At 42.7% G+C, this 19,676-nt stretch overlaps 1 protein-coding gene across 4 annotated transcripts in view; it reads left to right on the forward strand.

The window, feature by feature from the left end:
- Window positions 1-19,676, forward strand: part of SLC5A1 (solute carrier family 5 (sodium/glucose cotransporter), member 1) — a 102,066-nt gene that overhangs the window by 55,397 nt on the left and 26,993 nt on the right. For all 4 annotated transcript variants that reach the window (XM_006894816.1, XM_006894819.1, XM_006894817.1 and 1 more), the window contains exons 6-7: window positions 14,468-14,573; window positions 17,622-17,702. In XM_006894816.1, the coding sequence (XP_006894878.1) occupies window positions 14,468-14,573; window positions 17,622-17,702 (187 nt within the window). The remainder of the gene's footprint in view (window positions 1-14,467; window positions 14,574-17,621; window positions 17,703-19,676) is intronic.

Consider the following 19,676-nt stretch of genomic DNA (forward strand, 5'->3'; position numbering starts at 1 on the left):
TGTGTTAACTTCATATCACCTTTTGTTCAATAATGTTAATTGCAATGCACTCAATGTAATGGCACTTTTCCCACTTCCTCCCTATAATTCTGATTTCCTTTAGTCCTCCTATTCCTCTCTGTGTTCTAGTTTTCTTTAGGAATATTTACAGATCATCCCTGAAAAATCTATTCTATCCCATTGAATGTTGTTGTTCTGTACCTTTGAGTCAGAACAGACCCTCCAGTGGGTTTGTAGAGACAGTAAACCACATAGGAGGAAAGTTCTCATCTTTCTTCCATGGAGCAGCTGGTGAATTTGAACCGAGTGGGTTTGGCATTGCAGCCCAGCTTCTTACCAGGGCACCATATCCCATTGAGTAGTCATGCATATATGTTTTTACATAGCTCGATGAAAACATTCTCTTATTAATAGGACCAGTAAGGCTTTGTTTGGCAGTTGAGACTTGCTGTTTTTGTTATTGTTGTTATGTGCTATCAAGTTGCCTGTGACTCATAACAACCTTATGTGGAAGCCTGAAGCCTGCCCTGTCCTGATCCAGACTCACTGACTCTGACACACCTACCCCCATTGTCCTAGTTTACTGTGTCAATCCATCCGTCCGGGATCTTCCTCTCCTGCGCTGTCCCTCTACCCTTCCGAGCATGATGTCCTTCTCCAAGGGCCTGTCCCTGCTGGCCACATGTCCAAAGTATGTGAGACGGAGCTTCAAAATCCTAGCCTCCAAGAACAAACTTGGTTTCACCCTCTCCAAGACAGACCTATTTGTTTCCTTGGCGGTCCATGGTATGTGATGCCATCAAATCAAGTTCGAGTCATAGCGACTCTATGAACAACAGATCTGAACCTTGCCCTATCCTGCACCATCCTTATGACCTCTTGTCATGCTCAAGTCCATTACGGTAGACATTGAGTCAATCCATTTCGTTGAGAGTCTTCACTTTCACTAACCCTCTCCCTTTCCCAGCATGATGTCTCAGGAACTTGTTCCTCGTGAAAACATGCCCAATGTAAATGAGACAATATTCCACCCTCCTTGGAGCTGGGCCTAACAGCCAGGGATAGTGCTCTGGCCCTTCCTCGCTTCCTGTCACTGCTACTTCCCCCAACCTTTGTGCCCTTTCCCGCCAATGCAGCCACCACACCTGCTTCACTTTTTCCTCCTCTCCTTCAGGGTCAAAGTTTTCCTTGCAAAACATTGCTGTCTGATTTCATTAGAGACCTGTGTGCCGAGCCTTGACCAGGAAGACTTAGGAGGGATGGAGAGATCGAGCATCCAAGAGAAGGACAGTGAAGCGAGACAAGAGGAGAGAAAAAAAGGAAGGGCAGTTAGATCAGGCGTGGAGGAGCAGGGGGCTGCTGAACGAGACGACCCTGTTTCGTGAGCACCTGGAGGAGGACCCTGACTTCCTCTGCTCAGAAGGGACCTTCTTCAAGTCCACAGTTCAAGCAGGGGAAAGTCTGTTGACAGCAGTTGCCATGGAACAAACACTCTTTGCCCTCAGAGTTGGGGTAGGGCAGTCATGTAAATGAACCAAGCACCCAGCCTCAATCCCTGCCTATCTTCCAGGTTACTGTTTAAACTGATTTAAACGTGGGCACCCACAGGAAACTAAAGGGCTGCCTGGTTGCTCAAGCTTCAGAAAAGTCAAGGTCTTTCTGGATTTTGCTTTTTAATCATCGATGGTAGAGATTGTTCCCTCTCTGCAATTTCAATACCTACTCTTTCTGCTGCTCAGAGCCCAGGTGAGCCCTTGAATACAGTGTAAGGATGATGAAACCAATAAACTAGTTGCCTTTGAGTTGACTGGCTGATAGCCACCCCACTTATGTTAGATTAGAACCCCATGGGGTTTTCAGCAAATATTGTTTTTGGAAGCAGATCCTTTTTCTCTTGAGATGGCTCTGGGCAGACTCAAACCACTAACCTTTCAGTTAGCAGCCAGGTGAGTTCACATTTTATAACATCTTGTTGTTGTGTACCATTGAGTTGGGACCAAACCATAGCTGACCCCTCCAGTTGGTTTTCAGAGGCAGTCAGTCACATGGGAGGAGATTGCTCATGTTTCTCCCATGGAGGATTTGAACTACATGTCTTTGCATGTTGCACTACATGACAGTGCAACTCCTTACCACTAAGCCACTAGACTCCTTATAACATCTAGGAGCTCCTAAGAAGGGTCCTATTGCTATTCAGTACCACTGAGTCCTTTAAAACTCAGAGAGACCCTATAAAAACAGATTGAGACCTTGCCTTATCTTGTGCTTTCCTAGTGGTCTCCACCATGTTCAAGTCCATTGTGACAGTCCCTGTATCAATTCATCTTGTAGAGGGTCTTCCTCTCTTTCTCGGGTCTTCCATATTTCCCAACAAGATGTCTCCAGGAGGTTAAATTCAAGCCCTTGGAAAAAAGACAAGGGAGCTAGCAAATGAACTTCATAATATAAATGAAGCATGAGTGTAGAACTAGAGAGGAACATGAGGCGAGTCCATTAGTTACACTTTGGTGTATGAAGGTGTGAAGGAGTGATGTCTAAGCAGAGAAGAAGGCTCGAGTATCATACAGAGAGAGGTAGAGGCAGACAGCCTGTATCTTTTCAAATATGGTTGGCTTTAGGCTCGTCATGGACCGCAGGACAGGAAATGTTTAGAATGATGTTGATGTAGACTTTATGTCAAAGAGTCCTGGATAGTGCATATAATAAGCCATCAGGTACTAGCTTAAAGGCTGGAGGTTTGAATCCATCCAACGGTACATCGGAAGAATGGTCAGGTGACCCATTTTAACACTACACAACATGGATGAGTCTAGAGAACACTGTACGGAATGAAAGAATTCAACCACTAGAGGACTAATATTGTAAAAAACCATTGTTATTAAAAACTGGAGGAAGGTTTACAAATAGAGTCAATTGAGCATGGTTACCAGGGGATGATAAGGGGAGTAGAAAATGAACTGGTAGACAATGAATCCTTATTGGTACAGTTGAAGAGAAGGATCAAATGAAATGAATGGATGATCAGACATTGTGCTTTGTAATTGATGTGGTGGAACAGAATGTGTATGAATGACAGACTGGGGAAAATACCCAAGAAAGAAATCTAATACACTTTGTAAACCTCTCCTCAAATCACAATAATTTTTATTGTTTGGTTTTGTTTGTTTTTAATCAGCCATTGAAAGTGCTGCTGAACACAGCTTTACTCTGGCATGCCTGGAGTGGGTATGAGTCAGCATCAACTTGACCGTCAAGGGCTCACATACGATGGGCACAGGGGTCAAAGCAACAAACTGCCAACAGGCTTAGATAGAAAGATGTTGGTCCTGCACACAAACAGGGATTAATCCATTATGATGTGCATGCGAGGGGAGACACAGATAGTTTGCAATAAGTGAGGAAGAATTCAGGAGGAGCCTTGAGAGGATAATGTCCAGATGAGGGGTGACGAGGGTGTGTCAGAAGAGACTGGGCACAGAGACACCTATTTGTGCAGAAGCTCTGGATTGGGCTCCTGTTCAAACATTTGACACTATCTTTGAGATAATTTTCTCAAGTTGATGTTATGTACCATCGAGTTGCTTGCGACTCACAGGGACTCTATTTACAATTACCCTGAAACCTGCTCTATCCTGTGCCAATCTTATTGTCTCTGACACACCTACCCTCATTTCCCCAGTCAGTGAGTCAATCCAGCTCCTCCAGGGTCTTCCTCTCTTGCTCTGTCCCTCCACCCTCCCAAGCATCACGTCCCTCTCTAAGGACTGGTCTCTCCTTGCAACTTGCCCAAACTATGTCAGACAAAGCCTCAGAATCCTTGCCTCCAAGGAGTAGTCTGGTTTCACCCTCTCCAGGACGAGCCTGTTTGTTCTCTAAGAAGTCCATGATATATAATTCTTCTATCATCCCTAGTCATTGTCCAGCTCTCTGATGTATAGCAAGTAATTGCAAAGATCATGGTATGGTCATAAGATCAGTTAAAAAAATATGTCAAGCTCTTGAATCTTTCACTTAACACATTGTGGCACAGCATAGTAATGACAGTTGCACCTTCTTTGCTTTCACTGATGAAAATTCTAATTTCCCCAGTTTCTTCTCCTTCTTCACTCAGCAGGGCATGATCACTAATCTATGTTGACCTCTACTTGTTGTCGTTGTTGTTAAATGTCATCAGGTTGACCATGGCTCTTAGCCACCCTATGAACAATAGATCTGAACCTTGCCCTATCCTGTGTAATCCTCATGATCTCCGTCATAGTCAAACCCATTGTGCCTGTCACTGACTGGGTCAGTTTATCTGGTTGAGGGTTCTCCCCGACCATCTTTTCCAGCATGAGGTCTCTCTTAAAGCCTCGTTCCTCCAAAGAACATACCGAAAGTAAGCAAGATAAGGTTTCACCATCCTGGCAACTCTGGTTGCATTTCCTTCAAGACAAATGTCTTTCTTTTGGCAATCCAAGGTGTATTGAATTCTCTTCACCAACACTACAACTTTAAGACACCAATTCTTCTTTGGTCTTCTTTATTCATTGTCCAATTTTCAGATGCACTGGAAGCAATCGAGAATGCCATGGGTTGGATCAGGCACACCTTAGTCTTTAAACGGACATCCTTGCACTTTAGCACTTTGGAAAAGTCTTTGACAGTACATTTCCTTAATACAACATGTCTTTTGATTTCTTGACTGCTGTTACCATGGCGTTGACTGTAGAGCCAAGAGTACAATGAAACTGCCGACAACATTAATCTCTTCTCCATCTATTATGATGCTGACTTTGGGGCCATTGATGAGGATTTTTTTTTTATGTACTAATTTTTTATTTTTTAAAATTTTATACCGGTTTATTTACAAAGTTCAAAGACATTGTTTTTCATACCCATTTTCTTCACCACTTGGATTTTTGTTTTCTTTTCTTTTTTTTTTATTTTTGTTTTCTTGATGTTGAGATGTAACCTATATTGGAATATATTTGATATATTCCAAATAGGAAAGTATTAGTTTTAACATATTGAGCTCTCACAGGTGGTATTGAAACTAATATGGCTAATGGAGCCTGCTCAGTTGTATCTCCTTTAAGTGATGCCCACAGAACATAAAATCCCTACCATATCTTAGATATTCCTGTACTTTTGAGGTGGAGAGGATTCATAAATGTACACCTGAAGGCGAGAGGGAGAGAAAGAATAAAGTCATTTCGGGTAAAACTTGGACTTTGGCAATGGCTACCATTCTGCTGTGACATCATTTTGGGCTCTGACACATACACTAGATTGATTCTCATAAATGGAATTTTACCCTACCTCAACCCCAGCCTTATCAAGTTCTGAGAAGCATTCTGTTCTAGAAAGTTCCCTGGCCTCAGATATCTTATTCAAAGGTACATAGTCACTGGAGATAATAAAGTCTCCAGTTTGATGAATTATACATGATGTCTGGGAGGGGGATCCCTGTTTGTATTTCCTAGGCATCTTATCACATCCCTGTGATAAGTTTTCCAGCAACTCCACATCCATTTGGATCTTTAGGGAAACCAAGAGTTTTACTTAGACTTGGGTTTCTGCCACGTTCACAAATGGGAAGATATATCTGAGGAGCGGAGTCTCTTCATCTCAGACCTCAGTGTCAGGAAGGACTTGGTGCATTTTGGTTAGGAGCAGAAGAGGCAGCAAACACAGTGCAAATGACCTTTCAGGATCTCGAGGTATTGGACTGAGACGATGCCATCAGAAACTCAGTGACCCCGAGACCCTTTCCAACCAGGTTCCTACCAAGTCCCGTAGACATTGCTCAGCCAAAATGATGCCCAACAGAGCAGACAAGTGGGTCACTCTTACTTTTCAATGTATGATCTCTGTGTGGTTTAATTGGTTAAACCCAGCACATAAATTCTTTTCTTTAAAAAAGAAAGAAAACATTTTTTTTTTCTTCAAATAAGACTTTGCTAACTGAAGAAATCCTATCTCCATACCTCTTCAACCTATATGCAGAACAGATTATCTGGGAGGCTGGGCTCTATGAGGAGAAATGTGGGGTCAGGATTGGTGGACGATTTATCAACAATCTGCGTTATGCGGATGACACAACCCTGCTTGCCGAAACTGAGGAGGACCTGAAGCGCCTGCTGCAGAGTGTCAAGGACTGCAGCCTGCAATATGGATTGAGGCTCAATTTCAAGAAGACAAAGATTCTCACCACTGGACCAATCGGCAGCATCAGGATGGATGGTGAAGAGATTGAGATTGTACACAGCGTTAGTTTGCTTGGCTCCATAGTCAACAGTCTTGGCACCAGCAGCCAGGAAATTAAAAGGCGCATTGCCATGGGAAAGTCTGCTGTTGGGGACCTCTCCAAAGTGCTGAAGAGCAGTGGTGTCTCTCTGGAGACTAAGGTGCGTCTGATACAGGTCATGGTCTTCGCAATCACCTGTTATGCATCAGAGAGTTAGACAATGACCAAGGAGGACAGAAGGAGAACTGATGCCTTTGAGCTGTGGTGCTGGAGAAGAGTACTGAGAATACCATGGACTGCTAGGAAAACAAATAGATTTGTCCTGGAGAGGGTTAAACCGGGTGGCTCCTTGGAGGCAAGGATTCTGAGGCTCCATCTAACATACTTCGGACATGTAGTGAGGAGAGACCGGTCCTTGGAGAGGGACATCATGCTTGGGAGGGTGGAGGGACGGCGCAGGAGAGGAAGGCCCTCTGAGGTGGATTGATTTAGTGACTGGGATAATTGGGATGGGAGTGTCAGAGACAGTGCGATTGGCACAGGACAGAGCGGAGTTTAGGGGCCGTTGTACATAGGGTTGCTGTGAGTCGCAGGCGACTCAATGGCACATAACAACAACAACAACAACTGAAGAAATAACCCTGGAGGGAGAACCTTTATCATTCAATATTGTGGGAAGGCCATTGGATTTAGAAACAAAAGACCAGTCAGTCACTGACTTTGTCTTTTAAATAGAGCACAATTTTTTCCATCTCACGTTCTTTGTTTTAAGCAAATGGAAAGGCCTTTATAAAAGGCAGGTAACATCCTCTACAAAGGAAGACAAAGGGTTTGTGAAGTAGGAAAACATCTGGGCAGCTGTGTAGTCATGCGTTGTCATGAGTCACAGCTGAGTCCTAGCTGACCCTCCAGTGGGTTTTCAGAGGCTGTAAATCTCATGAGAGGAGATTGCCCATCTATCTCCAGCAGACTACTTGGTGAATTGGAACCATGTGCCTTTGGACTAACAACACAACTCTATTTTATTTAATGCTGGTTTATTTACAAATTTCGAATAGTTTGTTTTTCACACAGCTATCCTGCTAACCATACTTAACAGAGCAGACATGACCTTTTCTCGCCAAACATAACAGCAATTTTTTTTCTCCAGGTTTTAAAACTTTATTTGCATATTAAAAACTGTGCATTCTACTAATTAAAATTATTTGAAAAAAATGGCATTCTGATTAAACTGCATTTTACTCTGCAATACACCTTGGCCAACCTTTGCTTTTCATCCTATATTTTATTCACTGTTGTCCCACAGACATGCAAGGCTTTTTCCTTCCCTGCCAGCCATGCAGGCTGATGGGAGAGGTAGCGACCACCTTCAGTTGTCAGAAGTTCTAGATTCTTGGATGTGAAAGGGGGCAGCACAGTCATTTAAACTCTTTACATCTTACAAAGTTAAACAGCGAAAAGAAGGAAAGTAAGAAGGCAATGCTTGTGGAATGTGTCGTGCAGATTGGAGGTGCAGCCTCATTACGATTCACCCGCTTGCTTCTGCTGTTCGATCATTTCTTTTGAAGGCAGTGGGTTTTTCTCTTGCTTCTCTGTCTTTCAGTTTCGACTTACCGAATTGTTTGTCCCACTTGGTTGCGGATTGAAGCGAGGAGAGGCGTGAGAGAAGCATGAGTCTCGTCTGTGCTGTGCTGCGACCACCAAATCCAGAACAGCGAATATAATAACTCTGTTAACACCCAGCAGAATAATATATGCTTTTTGCTTTAATTTAATTTAATATTTTATATTTCTCCTCCTCCCCACCCCCCAATGCACATGAGGCAATTTATTAACAGAAAACAATAATTTGATGAGTCCTGTTCACAGATGGTGACTATAGCAACCGCCCTTCTGTGGTGCTGTCAGAAGGAATAGGGGTGACATTCTCAATCCATCCAATCGCATTCCTGAATGGACAAGGGCTCTGAGGGCAGATTTGGCCTCTGGTCCAGGGGTCGTAGTTCGATTTCCTCCTGTAGCATAGAGCTTCGTGTGTAAACAGTGATGCCCAGCTCCTCGCACCTCTGTGCCACATCCTGGACAGCCAATGCGGCAGCATGTGGTGAGGATTCATCTGGGTCAGCCTTCACTCTGCATACCAGCAGTCACAAGGCAGATGGTTTCCTTGCCGGAGAGATCAGTGATGTGAACGAAAGTGTCATTAAAGGATGCAAAACCATGACAGACACCAAAGACTGTCTCTCCTTCAGCCACCTGAGGTCCAAGGCTGATGACCTGCTGATCTTCCTTATTTTCCTTCCCTTAGGTATGCACGTTGTCTCCAGACTCCACCACCAGAATGAGGGCTCCATTTTCTATTTCTAACAATATGCGCTTATCTTTCTAACCCTCGGCTAGAGTCGCTGGCAGGGAAAACGCTACTGTAGTGTTTCCAGCTGACTCTCATCATTTCAAAGGCAGAATTGATTCCTGAAGTTGGGACTGAGTCACGGGAGGGAGACTTTGTTACAGGCTTTCAAACTCACAAAGACTGTTTTCTTAGAATCCTTTATCTGCTCTCTTGGTTGAAGCGTCATAGAAACGAGATTTCTGCTAGTCCTACAAGTCTTTGTAGACACATGACTGTGGAGTTGTGTGTTATGTGTTTGTGATTTATGGCAGTAGGGCAAATATTAATGAAGATATCATGAATTAACTACTCTGGAAAATAAACTAATGAAGGTAGGTTGCAGCCCTGAAATCTTTTTTTATAGCACATTTATACTTGTGAGCTAATGCCCACAATCAAAAGTGTGTACACGTAACATTCTACTGCAATCAACAAATGCAGTTCTTTAATTTAGATAAGATTATAGTTAGCTGAAAGCATAGAGTACCAGAGGAATGTCTGTGTTTCATTTACTATGCAAAGGCATTTGACTGTATAGATCACAACACACTGTGGCTGACTCTGAGAAGAATAAGAATCTCAAAACACTTGATTGTGCTTATGCGAAATCTACACTTGGAGCAGGAGGAAGTTGTCAGAAAAGAGCAAGGAAACACAGCATGGTTCAAAACTGGGAAGGGTGTGCATCAAGAATGTATCCTATCACCATACCTTTTCAATCTATATGTGGAACAGATTATCTGGGAGGCTAGGCTGTATGAGAAGAAATGTGGCACAGGATTGGAGGTAGACTCATCAACAACCTGCATTACGCAGATGACACAACCCTGCTTGCTGAGACTGAGGAGGACCTGAAGTGCTTGCTGAAGAAGGTCAAGGACTGCAGCCTTCAATATGAACTGAAACTCAACATCAAGAAAACAAAGATTCTCACCACTGAACCGATTTGCTGCTTCGTGATAGATGGTGAAGAGACTGAGACTGTTAACAGCTTCAGTTTGCTTGGCTCTACAATCAACATTCTTGGTATCAGAAGCCAAGAAATTAAAAGACGACTTGCATTGGGAAAGTCTGCTGTCAGAGACCTCTTCAAAGTACTAAAGAGCAACGATGTCAGTCTGGAGACTAAAATGCGCCTGATAGAGGCCATGGTCTTTGCAATTACTTGCTATGCATCAGAAAGCTGAGCAATGACTAGGGATGACAGAAGGAGAATTTATGCCTTTGAGCTGTAGTGCAAGAGAGGAAGACCTTGGATGAGATGGATTGATTCAGTGACTGGGGTCATGGGGATAGGTGTGTCAGAGACAATAAGATTGAAACAGGATAGAGGAGGGTTTAGGGCTGTTGTACATAGGGTCACAGGTGACTTGATGGCACATAACAGCAACAACAAAAACAACAACAATGGTGTCTATATAAAGAGCCCTAGGGGTATCGTGTGTTAAATGTTAAGTTGTTTTGTTGTTACGTGCCTTTGAGGTAAGTATGACCCATAGCAACCCTATCAACAACATATCTGAAATCCCCGTCCTGTCCTTTGCCATTCTCATACTTCCTGAGACATAAGGGGCTATTGCAGTACTTGTCTGTCGCTTTGCTGTACTGAGTAACTTGTGGGTTGCTGTGATACTGAAAGCTATGCCACTGGTTTTACCCAAGCCACAATGTCAAATGCCACAAATGTTCACTCATGGTGGGCAGGTTTTAGTAGAGCTCTCTGATTAAGACAGACTAGAAAGCAGAATTGACCATCCACTTCTTAAATTACAGGCCTTTGAAAACTGAAAGGTAGAGGAACGTGGAAATGTAAGTTAGATGGTTCAAAACCATCACATGTTCCACAAGAGAAAGATGGTCAGTCTTCTTACATAAAGATTTATAGCCTTGGCACCATGGAAGGTCACCATTAGTTGAATTGACTCCATGACAGTGGGTTTGGGGTTTTTTGTTCTATGGTGGCAATACAGAAGTGTGTGGGCAGACTGTTCCAAATACCAGAGTTTAAAATGTGAAGAGCCCAGGAGTAGTTAGGTTCATCTGTAGATAGATGTAACGCGCCATCAGGGGGTGCTTTCCTCCTCTTTGGCTACTGCAGAGGGCAGGATGGTTCAGACACAGCTTGCAAGACATTCCTACTTACAGCCACCAAGAGAGAGATTCCATTCCCTGAGGTGATGGCTTAGTGGTAAAGAATTACATTATCAGTTCAAAGACACACAGTTCGAATCCACCCACTGCTCTGTGTGACAGAGACAAGTAGTCTCCTTCTGTGTAACTTAATGCCTTTGAAAACCTGCTGGAGGGTCAGTTGTGGGTTGGTTTCAAGTTGATGGTGCACAGCAAAAACTTTAGAGATGAGACAGCTGAGAAGTGGAGAGAGAAACTATTTTGCCCAAGGCCACACAAGTCCTGTAGTGGTGGGACTGGGGACAAACCCATTCCTTCATCAATGGTGTTTAAACCAGTGCTACTGGCCTTTTCCTAGGCCTTTTCCTCTCTCCACGTGACCCAAAAGGCACTGGGCTGTTGGTTCTTCCCCCCCATCTCCACTTTAAGAATTTATTTATCTTTATTGTGATTTGATTGAAAGTTAACAAAGCATGTTGGTCCTTCATTCAGTCATTCATACACATTTGGTTTTTTAATATTAAGTACAGTATTCATGATGTAATCACTTCCTCCCTGTAATTTTGCGATTGCCATGAATCCTTCTATCCCACCTCTTCCTGCCTTTGGTTCTTCATCCTTGGGCAAAAGCGGCTCTTTCATCCTTAGATGGTTGATTATTCTAAGAGGTCAGTAAGGTCTTGAGTTTTACACAATAAACACTTCATGCATCCCACCTAAGGGTAATCTGGTTTAGTCACCACCTAGAGATTGGAAAACTCAAGATGACTTGCCATCATCTCCTAATAGACCCTTCCTGGTAGTGTTTGAGGGAGGACATAAAGGTTCCTGTTGAGTGACCCTAGCACTCTCTGCTGGCCTAAATTATCTACTACACTGTCCAGGCTGGGAGAAGTTTCTTAGCAGCTCTGAGGAGCAGTTAAAGAGGCAAGGGCACACTGTGGCCTAATCTGTGGTGAACCGTGTGCTCCCAACCCAAAGACTGAGCCTCTCTGGTGATTTTAACCCATCAGCGGCTACTTGGGAGAAAGCTGGATAATCTCTTCTTAGACAACGTACAGCTTTGGCTACTCAGTGGAGGGTCAGCTCTGAGCTGGTTCCACTCAGTGGGAACGAATTCTTTCTTTTAATAAATGAGACAAAGGGGAGCAGGAGGAAGAGTAGAAGGGCAGTGGTGGTACAATTACATTAAGAGTTTAACTGGTGAATTCAAGGGTGACAAGATAAAATTCTCCCCAAAGATGTACGAGATACTCTAGATAAAGCCACCTAGAATGATGCTTGCCATACTTTTTGATACAGAAACACACACACACACACACACACACACACACACACACACACTGTTTTATTGTTGCTACACACCGTAGTTGTTGTTTTTGTTTTGTACTGTTGAGTCAGAGCCAACCCACAGCTGAACGAACCTCCAGAGGATTTTCAGAGGCAGTTAATTACGTGGGAGGGCACATTGCAAGGAAAGACCAGTCCTTGGAGAGGGATGTCATGCTTGGGAGGGTGGAAAGACAGCACAGGAAAGGAAGACCCTCAATGAGAAGGATTGATTTAGTGATGGAGTAATAGGGGTAGGTGTGTCGGAGACAGTGAGTTTGGCACAAGATGGAGAAGGCTTTAAGACTGTTGTGCTTGGGTGGCTATGAGTCGCAGAAATATGGATTGAGGCTCAATGTCAAGAAGACAAAGATTCTTACCACTGGACCAATTGGCAGCATCAGGATGGATGGTGAAGAGATTGAGATGTTCACAGCTTTAGTTTGCTTGGCTCCACGGTCAACACTCTTGGCACCAGCAGCCAGGAGATTAAAAGACGTATTGCGATGGGAAACTCTGCTGTTAGGGACCTCTCCAAAGTACTAAAGAGCAATGGTGTCTCCCTGGAGACTAAGGTGCATCTGATACAGGCTATGTTCTTTGCAATCACTTGTTATGCATCAGAGAGTTGGACAATGACTAGGGAGGATAGAAGGAGAATTAATGCCTTTGAGCTGTGGCGCTGGAGAAGAGTATTGAGGGTACCATGGACTGCTAGGAAAACAAACAGATTCATCCTGGAGAAGTTTAATTTGGGCAGCTCCTTGGAGGCAAGGATTCTGAGGCTCTGTCTAACATACTTCGGACATGTTGTAAGTGGGGACCGGTCCTTGGAGAGGGACATCATGCGTGGGAGGGTGGAGGGATGGCGCAAGAGGGGAAGACCCTCTATGAGGTGGATTGATTCAGTGACTGGGGTAATCGGGATGGGTGTGTCAGAGACAGTTCGATTGGCACAGGACAGAGCAGAGTTTAGGGCTGTTGTACATAGGGTCGCTATGAGTTGCAAGAGACTCCATGACACATAACAACAACAACAACAATGATTTTATTTTATGTTGTTTTACATACAGAATTAGTACGCATTGTTTGTCATTCATGTACATTGTATTTCACGCATTCCTTCATTCACATTGTGCTTTATACAACTCTTCATAGACATTGTTTTATAAAATGAATCACCATTGATCGGCGCCTATTTTTACCCCATCTTTTTAGGTCCCCATTGGATTCTTCCTAATTCCTTCACTCCCTCCCTCTGCCACCAAACTCTGTCATTCTACTGATTCCTTCTTCCTCTCCCCACACTCAAACTGGATTCCATTTGGGCCTTGAAGATCAAACTATAATATTGGTGAAGTTTCTGTCCACTCAGGGATGCTAGGGGTTCAATTGTACACTCCCAATTTGCTTTAGAAAATAGGTCTGATAAACCAGTGATCAATGAGGTGTAAATGATGGCTAGCAACTTAGGGCAACAGTTCACAGGGTGGGTTTTTGAGGAACTTTAGGTATTACAGTTCATTGGTTAAAAAAAAGTGCTAAGGTTAAATGTGTTTTTGAAACATCGCATACCACATTCCCCTCCTAGGATTCACCGTCCATGACATGTACTAAAGACAGAGAAGTTATGTTGTACTGCAATTGCTATAATTCAGTTTAAACCAGCATTCCACAGACTTTATTGACCATGAATCCTTTCTTGACCCCTCAAGAAATTCAGGAATAGCATATTACTCTCCCCTTCACATATCCATGTCTATAGCTGTGGAAGAATATATTGTTTTTAGATAAGTTGAATCACCTCTGACTTGCGGCAACCTTATGTATAACAGGATGAACTATTGCCTGACCTGGCACCATCTTTGTGACCATTGATAGAAAGTCCAGTATTGCAGCCATTGTATCAATCCATGGTTGACACACAGCTTTAGCAAACATGATATCAAATCATTAGGAAAGGTCATCCTGTGGGATAAATATGTTGTTGTTGGGTGCCATGGAGTTGACTAAGACTCAGTGACCATATGAACCACAGATTGAAATTTTGCCATGTCCTACATCACTTTCACAATCTCCACCATTACCAAGCCTATGATGGTAATCATTGTGTCAATCCATCTCATTGAGGGTCTTCTTCCCTTTTGCCAACCCTCTAATTGTGGAATTAGAAACTCCAATGGTGTTATTTCAACCAAAGAGAAAGAGGGTTGGTCAATCACGAGCCCCTGAAAATTGTAGGCATGGATGCACCCACCCACCAAGTCATGAGATTTCTCCTAGACCTTCCGCAGCTGCCTTCCTGGGCTTGTAGCTCAGACACTGGACATAAACCTTAGGCAGCTGGCATCTCCCCTTCCTAACTCAGACTCTCTTTTCCTTTCTAGGCAGACATATTCTCTGGTGCCATATTCATCAATATGGCTTTGGGCTTGGATCTATACCTGGCTATCTTTCTCTTATTGCTGATCACTGCTATTTATACTATCACAGGTAAGTTCAATTTAATGGATCCTGCTATGTGGGTCCAGCTCAGGCTTGGAAATTGTATAAGATAAAAGAATGAAGATGACATGAATTTTCCTCAAGGAGGAGAGATATACAGCCAAGAGACATTTGAGAGTGAAATATTTGCTTGACTGAGGGAAGCCGAATATCAAATTTAATAATAGTAGACCAAATGTTGTATCGGGAAATGAGGGGGGCTTAATACAAGCTGAAGGTCACCTTGTGACACTGGGGCATTTCTTAGGAGGTCAACTTGTGACACTGGGGCATTCCTTAGGAGTCAACATTGTTTTTAGGTTTTATCAAATGAATCCCTCCCTCTTGAGATTAACATAAAGAGGAACTTGGCCTTATCTGTAAAAGATTTCACCATTATCCTTTGTTTTGTACTTCCTTGTGATTCTATATAAATACTCAGAGAAGCATGGCTCGAGGTCTTCAGTCAAGAACTGCTGACCCCCTGTTTTACGCTCTCTGCTCTATCTCATTCCTGGTTGGTTGTCTCTTTATTATAAAATTATTCTATTCTTTGGGACCCTCAGTCTGCAACACTTGACCCCAACTCACAGACCCCACAAATTGTATGAATGGTGCCAGAAAACTTCCATGTCATTCATTCAGGTTTCTTACATCAGGTAGGGGAGGGCATGTCAAGAAGTGCCGGATTCAAGGAATAGCATAAATGGAGGAAAGGGGCGGGGGGTAGAATGAGTATGGAATGAGGCACATAGTAGGGTGAGAAAGCAGGTCAACTTAACTGCAGGAGGATGGTCACAGGGAGGAAGTGGAGGTGGGATGATAAGAGTTGATATTTCAGATGAGATCATATGATAATCACTTTAGACCCCCCAGTGGTGCAGTAATCAAGCTTTCATCTGTTAACTGAAAGGTTGGCAGTTACTGAGCTGCCCCATGGGAGAAAGATGTGATAGTCTGTTTCTATAAAGACACACATCTTTGGAAACCCTACAGGGCAGCTGTCTAATAGGATTGCTTTGAGTCAGAACTGACTCAATGGCAATGAGTTTACCTTGAACGATAGACCCCTTGGAAAGCAGACAAAGGCTGTGGGGTTAAGACAGGACAGGGAATAATAGGAGCTACTGTGGGGAAGGAGGAGAGGAGAAAATTATATGCAGAAAGAGATTTTAGAAGAAGACTCAAAAGGTGACCAAAGGAAGTGACAAAATAAGTAAGCAGAAACAATAACAACAGTTCATCTGGGACATCTTTGTAAGAGTGCTACTTTCTTCTACCCTGTTAGGGAGCGTGGTCAGCCATGGACCTTGCTATTCAGCTAGAGCCCCATTTCTGTGTTCCTCTTCTCATTGACAGAAGTTCTTAGATGACCTGAAGTAGCCCTTTGAAAGATACCAATCAACTCTTCCTTGCCCTTATTTGTAGAAAAATTCTTCTCACCATGGAACAACACCTACCTCCTTTAAGCCATCTCTTGTTTTAAGAGTCACCTCATTCAAACAGCTGAACAACACTACTATGTTGTTGTTAGTTGTCATTGAGCTGATTCTGCCCCTTGATGACCCTGATGTCTGTAGAGTACATCTGCTCAGTAGTGTTGGCTACGACCCTTCAGAAGCAGATCACCACACCTGTCTGCTGAGGAGTCTCTGGGTGGATTCAAACAGCTAATCTTTTGGTTAATAGTCAAGTTCTTAACAATTTGTGCCACTCAGAGTCTTCTAGAGCTACTATAACCAAAGAGACTCCCTCACCGCTGTTGATTCTAATTCACCTTGACCATATTGGACAGAGTAGAACTGGCTCACAGAGTTCCTGGGGCTGAAGCAGCTGCTGGATTTGACCCACTAATCTTTTGTCTCACAGCCCTACATTTAACCAATTGCACCATCATTTCTCCTAGAACTGTGATATGATCCATCAATATAACTCTTAGGTATCCATTTATGTATACACTATATGACTAGATATACACCTAGATATATTCTGTACAAAGAAAACTCTTGTGGCCTAATGGGAAAGAAGTTATGCTGCCAACCCAAAGGCAGGTGGTTTGAGCCCACCAGCTGCTCCAAGGGATAAAAATGGACAATCTCCTCCCATGTAATTTATAACCTTCAAAAACCCACTGGAGGGTCAGCGATGAGTCAGTTCCAATTTGATGGCACATAACAACAACAATGACAACATACTACATGATTCCTAGGTATGAACTTCCACAGACTTGAAAGCAGAGACACAGACAGATACTTGTATACTGCTGTTTGGGGAAGCATTATTCACAATAGCCAAAAGATGGCAAAAACCCAAGTGTCTATCAATAGATGAGGAGAAGAAGAAATGTGGTTTAAATATACGAGGAAATAGCATTCACCCACAGAGAGAAATGACGTTTTGATACATCTGTGACATGAATCATCTTTGAAAACATAATGCCAAGTGAAAGAAAGACTTTATTGTCTTACTCATATACCTAAAACAGGACAATGCATAGAGACCAAAGATTACCAGTGGTCTCTAGAGGTGGAATGGAAAGAGAAATGGGGAGCTAGTGTTTAGCAAACTTTGAATTTCTATTAAAGGCATGAGACATTTAGAAAAGGGTGGTGGTGGTGATGATGACTTCAGTTTGGGAAGTATAATTAATGTCAGTGAGTTTTACATATAACATGGTTGAAATTACAAATGCTTTGGTCGCTATGAGTCGCAGGCGACTCGACGGCACATAACAACAACAACAACAACAACAACATTGTTGTATATATTTACCATAATTAAAAAAATTAAATGAACAAATGGGTCACCTAGGCTCTTCTCCATCAAATTGAGAGATCCAGTCTCCTTTTCCCAAGACCTCCCAACATTATTGGTGAAAAGTGACATTGAATGACAAAGCCCTGTAACTTAGTCAAGGAGGGATGCCTGAGGGTGGCTACGGGAGTGTGCTCAGAAGGTATGTGGAGGTAGAAGTCCCGAGGATGGGGAGAGGAAGCAGGAAGATGGGTTACCTTCAATGCTGGGGCAGATGACTTCATTGTCTTCTCTTCTCCTTAGGGGGCCTGGCAGCTGTGATTTACACTGACACCTTGCAGACGGCAATTATGTTGGTGGGGTCTATTATCCTGACTGGTTTTGGTAAGTGAGGCTGGAGCAGGTTGAGGAGGTGGAGTTAGAAAAAGTAAGCAAGCAAAAGCCCAAACAAGCATTTACCTTAGAGTCCATGCACAGTAGAACATGGACTACACTGGGTTTTCAATGGCTAATCTGTTGTTCAATTGCACTGGGGAAAGCCTGCTGTCAGAGACCTCTCCTAAGTACTGAAGAGCAACGATGTATAGAGACTAGGGTGCGCCTGATACAAGCCATAGTCTTTGCAATTACTTGCTGTGCATCAGAAAGCTGGACAATAACTAGGGGTGATAGAAGGAGAATTGATGCCTTTGAGCTGTGGTGCTGGAGAAGAGTATTGAATATACTATGGACTGCTAGGAGAACAAACAAGTTTGTCCTGGAGAGGGTGAAGCCAATCTCTTCCTTGGAGGCAAGGATTTTGATGCTTTATCTGACACACTTTGGACATATTGCAAGGCAGGATCAGTCCTTGGAGAGGGACATCATGCTTGGGAGGACGGAGGGACAGTACAAGAGAGGAAGATCCTCGATGAGATGCATTGATTCAGTGACTAGAGCAATGAGAGTAGGTATGTCAAAGACAATGAGATTGGTACCGGATAAAGCAGGGTTTAGGGCTATTGTGAGTCACAGGTGACTTGATGGCACATAACAATGATAACTGTTGTTCAAAATGTCACCACGAGTCGTAGTTGACTCAATGACACCTAATAACAATTGTTCTGAAGTAGACCATCATACCTCTCTTCTTTTTTTATAATGAAAATGTTTTATTTAATAAAAAACCAAAGTAAGAATACCTGAACAATGGAATTATTGTATTATTCAATGGGATTATTGAAACACAAAAATCAAAAGTAGAAGAAGTATAAGGATCTAAGGCGGGTAGGGGGAGGGTGGAAGCAGAGGGATGAGGATGTGCAGGGGGAGGGGAAATTTATCGTGGAGTTGTGCAATTTGATGGGTTGAAAGATGAGGGAAATTGGAAGAATGTGTTTTGGAAAACAATATTTGAATTTTGTAAATAAAATAGTATAATAAAAAAATGTGCTAAGTTCTTAATACTATTCCATCTTAAACTGTAGAACTATATTTGATTTCATACTTTTAACACAGTCCATGAGTCAGTATTAACTTGAGAATAACTAACAATAATAGCATTCTCATAAATACTTCTCGGGCCAGACAATCTAATTCTAAATCAAAGCATCTAGTTGGTGATTTTAGTTGAGATTTCTACCTAATGCTCTGAGTTACATCGATTAGGATACAAACTATTGTTATTATTGTTAGTTATTCTTAGACCTCTCTTCTGAGGCAGGTGGATTTGAAAAGCCAACTTTCTATTAGGAGCTAGGCATGTTGACCATTTGTACCACACAACCCAGGGGCCCTCAGGGAGATGATGCAGAGGTAGAGAGAACAAGTCCAATAATGTCACTCGCTGCCGATCTGACCAGTCAATTCAGATGCCTCCTGCCTTCTAAAGAGGAGCATGGAGAGGGACTTTGATGTTTACAGGGTTCCCACCTCACCTTTAGACGCTTCAGGCTGAATTATTTCCTCAGTGTTGGGCTAAGATGACATAGTCTTCTATCCATCTCCAAACTGGTTAAAAAAATTAAAGCAGAGTGTAGTGAGTTTTCCATATATTCCAATACTTTTCATCTCAGATTATGTCTTGTCTACACTTTTAGGTTAAATGGCCTTTATTAATTTATGAGACTAGGAGAGAGGTGTTTTTTGTTTTTTTTTAAATAATTGTTGTTGTTGTATAACATTGAGTTGAAACTAACCCATAGCTTACTCTAGAGTGAGTTTTCAGAAGCAATTTAATCACACAAGAGGAGACTTGCCACCTTTCCCCACAGATCAGATGGTGGATTTGAACCACATGCCTTTGAGATGGCACTGCAGCTTTTTTTTTTTTTTAATTTAGGTTGTTTATTTTTCATTTCAATGAACATCTACAGAGAT

This window comes from Elephantulus edwardii, unplaced genomic scaffold, assembly GCF_000299155.1.
Source record: "Elephantulus edwardii isolate Elephantulus edwardi_28Jun2011 unplaced genomic scaffold, EleEdw1.0 scaffold00151, whole genome shotgun sequence".
Taxonomy (NCBI): Eukaryota; Metazoa; Chordata; class Mammalia; order Macroscelidea; family Macroscelididae; genus Elephantulus; species Elephantulus edwardii.